The 7,051-nt window shown below is 51.1% G+C and overlaps 1 protein-coding gene across 1 annotated transcript in view; it reads right to left on the bottom strand.

The window, feature by feature from the left end:
- LOC108297811 (zinc finger protein 723-like) overlaps positions 1-7,051 on the bottom strand; it is a 55,504-nt gene that overhangs the window by 34,782 nt on the left and 13,671 nt on the right. The window contains exons 2-3 of the mRNA XM_037735578.1: positions 3,392-3,574; positions 985-1,037 (exon numbers count right to left, since the gene is read on the bottom strand). Of these exons, the coding sequence (XP_037591506.1) occupies positions 985-1,014 (30 nt within the window). The 5' untranslated portion in view covers positions 1,015-1,037; positions 3,392-3,574. The remainder of the gene's footprint in view (positions 1-984; positions 1,038-3,391; positions 3,575-7,051) is intronic.

Below are 7,051 nucleotides of genomic sequence, written 5' to 3'. Positions count from 1 at the left end.
TCCTGCCTCAGCCTCCTGAGTAGCTGGGACTACAGGCGCGCACCACCATGCCCAGCTAATTTTTTGTAGTTTTAGTAGAGATGGGGTTTCACCATGTTGACCAGGATGGTCTCGATCTGTTGACCTCGTGATCCACCCGCCTCGGCCTCCCAAAGTGCTGGGATTACAGGCTTGAGCCACCGCGCCCAGCCTTATATATCTATAGTTTTAATCTGTGTGTACTCATGGAGAGCAGGCATTCTGAATTATTGGCATTTCAATTAATGGCAGCAAAATTTCACAGAAAAACTCATTACGATAATTAATATAAAGTTTAATAAATATTAGAAGGACAATAGAATAATTTCTTTATGGCCGGGCGTGGTGGCTCATGCCTGTAATCCCAACACTTTGGGAGGCCGAGGTTGGGGGGATCACCTGAGGCCAGGAGTTCAAGACCAGCCTGACCAATATAGTGAAACCCCGACTCTATTAAAAATACAAAAAATTCACCCGGCGCGGCGGCACGTGCCTGTAATCCCAGATACTCAAGAGGCTGAGTCCCGAGAATCGCTTGAGCCCGGGAGGCGGATGTTTGAGCCCGGGAGGCGGAGGTTGCAGTGAGCCGGGAGAGCACCACTGCACTCCAGCCTGGAGACAAGAGCGAGACTCCGTCTGACAAAAAAAATAATTAGGAAAGGCTGAAGACCCTACAGGCTGTATCCCCTCCCACGCACACACCGAGTGCGAATTTTGCCCTGATAACGTGCCTGAAATCCCTGAACAATGTTGGAAATATCCGGGGCTGCGGGTGCAGAGCTGCCCAGAGAGCTCCAGACAGGGCGCCCCGCAGGTACAGGAGGGACGCGGGGGTCCTGGCTGCGGGTCCAGCCGCCATCTTGCGGCCAGAGGGGCTTGGGGCGGAGCTGAGCCAGAGGGGACTCCGGTCCAGCCGGTTTCACAGCCCGCTCTCCCCTCTCGGGATACACAGCCCCGCACACTCACTGTTTCCCATCTTTCAGAGTCTCCTGGCATCTTAGCAGAGCGTCTCCCAGGACCTGCAGATCACAGGGCAACAGAGGATGTAACCAAGTCACGAGGGCTCCCACGGTGGAGGACTCTGACCCGCAGAGATGGATCCCAAGCTCTGGCGGGAGCAGAGACAAAGGCCCCGCCAAATGCCGGAAGCCACGCCCTCAGCTCCAGCTGCCGGCCTGATTGGGAGGTTCCCGCGCCAGCGCCACTGATTGGATAAAGCCCCAGGAACACCTCCCACCCCCACCCTCCCCAGCATCAACGCTTTTTTTTTTTTTTTTGAGACGGAGTTTCGCTCTTGTTACCCAGGCTGGAGTGCAATGGCGCGATCTCGGCTCACCGCAACCTCCGCCTCCTGGGTTCAAGCAATTCTCCTGCCTCAGCCTCCTGAGTAGCTGGGACTACAGGCACGCGCCACCATGCCCAGCTAATTTTTTGTAGTTTTAGTAGAGACGGGGTTTCACCATGTTGACCAGGATGGTCTCGATCTCTTGACCTCGTGATCCACCCGCCTCGGCCTCCCAAAGTGCTGGGATTACAGGCTTGAGCCACCGCGCCCGGCCCATCAACGCTTTTTAAAATCAGGGAAACAGGCTCCCATAGGAAGGGTCACGTGCCCAGGGAATTACAGCTAATAAAGAAGTGAGCTGACGCTTGAAATGCACTTGCTCTTTCCCTTACCTGGGTCTGCTTGTTTAATACATCCTAGTATCAACTTAAGGGTAAAAAGAAAGTTTGGACACCTTTTTGAAAACTTTTTAATCATTTTGATAATGCAGGAAAAACCTTCATCCCATCCCTGAACCCCTCTCTGGCCATGCTGTACCCCACTGCTGACCACATCGTGGATGGCCATTAGGAATGGGGGGCCACAGGGGCCAGGAATAGCTATGCATGAATTAGGTTGTCCAAAGTTGCTCATCTTAGGCTCCTCAAGCATCCTGTGTGAAGCGGCTATTCTCAGGATTGCACCACTGCACTCCAGCCTGAGTGACAGAGTGAGACAACGACTCAAAAAAAAAATAATTAAAAAAAGATAAATAGGCCGGGTGCAGTGGCTCATGCCTGTAATCCCAGCACTTTGGGAGGCCGAGGCGGGTGGATCACGAGGTCAAGAGATCGAGACCATCCTGGTCAACATGGTGAACCCCGTTTTTTCTTAAAATACAAAAAATTAGCTGGGCATGGTGGTGTGTGCCTGTAATCCCAGCTACTCAGGAGGCTGAGGCAGAGAATTGCCTGAACCCAGGAGGTTGCGATGAGCCTCGATCACGCCATTGCACTCCAGCCTGGGTAACAAGAATGAAACTCCGTCTCAAAAAAAAAAAAAAAAAAAAGATAAATAGATAACTGAAGAATTTGTATGAAACAAAATGATAAATCTAATGGAGAAGTAGGCCAAGCATGGTGGCTCACACTTGTAATAAAAAAAAAATTGAAGAAGCTGAGGTAGAACAGCCTGGGCCAGGAATTCAAGACCAATCTGGCTAACATAAAAAGACCCCATCACAGGTCCAAGCACAGTGGCTCACGCCTGTAATCCCAGCACTTTGGGAGGCTGAACAGGGCAGATCACCTGAGGTCGAGAGTTTGACATCAGCCTGACCAACATGGAGAAAGCTTTTCTCTACTGAAAAAAAAAAACAAAAAACAAAAAATTAGCCGGGCATGGTGGCACATGCCTAGCTACTCAGAAGGCTGAGGAAGGAGAATTGCTTGAACCTGGGAGGCGGAGGTTGCTGAGAGCCGAGATTGTGCTACAGCCTGGGCAACAGGAGAGAAACTCCATCTCAAAAATTAAAAAAGAAAAAGAGATATGTCATAATACTGCGGGCAGTTCTCATGACATAAAGTTCTATCACCTGGGTGCTGAATCCAAGTACATGTCACAATACGCGATGTATGCAGGGCTTAGGCAGAAGACAAGAATCACAACAGTTGAGTGGTGGGCCCAGCAACACATCACAATCCCTGCTTGGGCAAAGCCCAACCCATAGAGGAGAGTCACATCACCTATGTACTGGGTTTCGCAATATGTCACACTACACCTTGTAGGGAGGGCCCGTGAAGTGTCACATCACTTAAATGATGGGCCCAAAAATAGGTCAAAATTTTCTCTGTGGGTAGCACTCAGGAAAAAAAAAAGAATCACATGACCTAGGGGACAGGCTGAGCTATACATAACAAACACCCCAGTTGGCAGGGCCCAAGCATGAGAGAAGAGTCACATCACCTAGGTGCTGGGCTCAGTGATACGTAACAGTACTTTTTTGGCAGGTCCCAGACAGAAGAGGTGTGTCACCTCACCTAGGTGATTAATAGAAAGACAGCTCATAATACTCCTATGGGCAGGGCCCATGCAGGAGAGCTGAATTACCTAGATGTTAGACCCAGTGACATGTCTCAATACACAACGTAGGCAGGTCCTAGGCTGGAGAGGACAGTCACCTCATGTAGGTTCTTGACAGAGTGATACGTCACAATCTTTTTTTGGGTAGAGACCAAACAGTAGGGAAGAGTTACATCACCTAGATGCTGGGCTCAGCAATGTCACAATATCCTGAGAAGAGGGCCCCAACAAAAGAGTCACATCACCTAATTGAGGGTCTCAGAGGTATGACACAATGGCCCCTGTGGGTGGGGCTCAGGAAGAAGGTAGAATCACATAACCTTGGGGCTGGGCCCAGCTACATGTCAAAATCACCCCAGTGGGCAGGGCCTAGGCATAAGAAGAGAGTCACATCATGTAGGTTCTGGGCCAAGCAATATGTCACACTCCCCACTGTGGACAGGTCCCAGGAAGAAGAGAGTCACATAATCTCAGTGACAGGCCCAGATATATGTCACAATGACTTCTGTGAGCAGGCAGAAGAATCACATCACCTGTGTGCTAATTCAGCAATAAGACATTTTCTCTTCTGTGGGCAAGGAACAAGCAGGAGAGCCCAAAGTTATGTCACAATCTCTTTTTGGGCAACATCCAGGTAAGAGAGGAGAGTCACATCAAATAGCGATATGACACAATGTCCCCCGTAGAAAAGCCAAGGCTGGACAGAAGATTCACATCACCTGGCTACAAGACCCAGTGATGTCACAATGTGCCCTGTGGGCAGTGCCAAGGCAGGAGAATAGTCACACCACCTCAGTGCTGGGTCCAGGGATATTTTACATTCTATTCTGTGGGCTCAGCCAGTGCAGGAGCACCAAATCACTCTGGTACTAGGTAAAGTCATAGGTCACAATCACACCAGCAGGAATGTTGAGACATGAGATTACACATCTGGACTGGAAACAATCAACACATCAAAAACATGACCAGAGCATGCACAGTGACTCACACCTGTAATCCCTGCACTTTGGGAGGCCACAGAGGATACCTGCAACCTAGGAGTTCCAAGACTATCCTGAGGGCAACATAGAGAGACAACATCTCTAAAAGAAACAATAATTAAACTTTAAAAAGAAATATATATCCAGAGTCTGGAGAACATAGCAAGATCACATGTCTACTGAAAAGATGATACACAGGCCAGAAAGACAGACAGAGCCAGCCAGATAGATAGATAGAACCAAACATACAGAGATAGATGATAGATAGATAAACAGTTAGATAGACAGACACATAGATAGCCAGGCAGGATGGCTCGTACCCGTAATCTCAGTATTTGGGGAGGTCAAGGCTTGTGGATTGCTTGAGCATAGGAGTTTGGGACCAGCCAGAGAAACATGGCAGAACCTCGTCTCTACAAAAAGGAGGTCCAAGCTGCAGTGAGTCGTGATCACACACCTGCACTTCAGCCTAGGTGACGAAGTGAGAAGACCTCATTCGAAAAAAAAAAAAAGTATACAAATACATATATACACATATGTATTTTATATATATACACACGCACAAGAAACAACTTCAGTGTGCAGGAAAGAGCATAAGAGAGCAAAAAAACAAACAAACAAAAACTCAATGTACTGTGGAAACAAACTCAAAGTGGGGCTACGAAAAAAACAAAACAAAACAGAAAGATCCCCAGAGCCGCAGCTACTTTGGAGGCCGAAATGGGATGACCTGGGTGAGCCCGGGAAGGTGGAGGGCCGTCAGCCGTCATGGCACCCTCTACTGGACCTAAGCGGTACTGCCGCCGGCGAGAGGCAGGCGTCTGGTCCACCTTAAACGTTTCAAGCCGGCGGCCAAGTCCTAGCCTCGGAGCTGATACCTGGTCGACCCGGCAGCTGGACAGCGAAGCCAGCCAGTGGTGAGGACAGAGGCCCACCGGGTCCACCCTACAGGCCAGGTGTGGCCGAGTGTGGCGCACGGGGCCTGAGGCCATCTGCCGGGAGTTTGACTCCGCCAACCTTCCTTCCCACCGCTCCCCCACGCTGTCTGCTGGTCCACCCGGGCGGCAGAAAGACTGAGAAGAGCTCAAGGGGGGCGACGGGCCCCTCCTTCCCACCGCGCAGTGGGCGAGACCCAGGACGGCCAGGCCTCACCCTCCGACACCCGCGCCTCAGCCATCGCCAGGACACTCCCCTAGCCCAGTCCCAGCCCAAGGGATGAGCCACCTAAGGCGGAAACCAGAGTGAGTGGACACCAAGCAGGGGCGCCCCCGATCCTGTAACAGCCTCGGCGCAGCCCATGGCCCCTTTGGCACTCGGAAAGCCCACAGACGGACCCTTTCCGGCCCTCCGAAGATGGTAGAGGATGGTCCCCGACTCTCCATGGGGATTTGGGTAAAACATCGGCCAAAGCCTCAGACGGCCAGGACCCACGCGGGCCCACAGCTGGGCCTGGAGGCTGTCCCTGGCCCCCTGCACCATGCCTGGTGAATCCCGCGGGTGGGGTCTCTGCTGCTGCGGTGAGCTGGGGACCAGCCAGGCAGCCTCCAACTCTGCTCCTGCCAGGAGCCCGGTGACAGCAGCCCCTCCACGGCCCTGCACGTCTGAGCTCTGACTCACAAGAAACGCTCCAGAGCTCCAGCACCATTGGGACAGTTCTGCTGAAGGCCGCAGGAGTCCCGAGCTCTGTCCAGCTCACAGCGGGGACTGTCCTTCCCTCGGCAGCTGCCGCTGGAGCTCTGGAGGACAAGAGAACTCGAGAAAGACGGTCGCCCCCGCGGGCCACAGGCTGTGCTGTTAGGCCAAGAGGCCTCTGGAGGAGGCCTGTACTGTAAGTCGGCCGCTAGGTGACGCGCAACGACCACCCACGCAATGGTCAGCCTGGAAAGAATGAAAAAGATATATATGCAAAGAACAATCATACCCAATCAGGGTGATTTTCTAGGCAACAAGGGAGAAAGCAACTTTGAGGTGGGGACGGTAGAGAAGACACAGTTGTCCCAGTCTGTGTACAGGTTTCCTTTTCTCTCTAAGACCCTGGTTTAGGGTATATAACTGTGTTTCTTTATAACAAAATGACTTCTTATAAACGTTATGTTTTCTTATTTCCTTCTTTACTTTTGGAGATAGAGGGTTTTGTTTGTTTGTTTGTTTGTTTTTAACGGAGTCTGATTTTGTCACCCAGGCTGGAGCCTCGACCTCCCAGGTCCAAGCGAGTTTCCTGTCTTAGCCTCCGGAGTAGCTAGAATTACGGGCACACGCCACCATGCCCGGCTAACTTTTGTATTACTTTTAGAAGAGGCATGGTTTCACTATGTTGGCCACGCTGGTCTTGAACTCCTGACCTTGTGATCTGTCCGCTCGGCCTCCCAAAGTGCTGGAATTACAGGAGTGAGCCAACATGCCCAGTCTGAGACTGAGTCTTGCTTTGTTGCCCAGGCTGGAATGCAGTGGCATGATCTTGGCTCACAGCAACCTCCACCTCTCGGGTTCAAGTGATTCTTGTGTGCCATTGTGCCCGGCTCTATTCTTTTATTTTTCACCTGTATGGTCCTATGATAAGACAGGGGACTTGTAGCCTCAGAGTTCGTGAGGACAGAAGCTGACATCCTAAATGTCCATTTAGAATGAATATAAACAAACCAAACTCTCTCCCATGAAACTCTTGGAAAGACAAACGATTAAAAAAAAAAAAAAAAATGCGGCCGGG

Source organism: Cebus imitator, unplaced genomic scaffold (genome assembly GCF_001604975.1).
Source record: "Cebus imitator isolate Cc_AM_T3 unplaced genomic scaffold, Cebus_imitator-1.0 Scaffold847, whole genome shotgun sequence".
In the NCBI taxonomy this organism is placed as follows: Eukaryota; Metazoa; Chordata; class Mammalia; order Primates; family Cebidae; genus Cebus; species Cebus imitator.
This window is presented reverse-complemented; position numbering and strand designations above follow the sequence as displayed.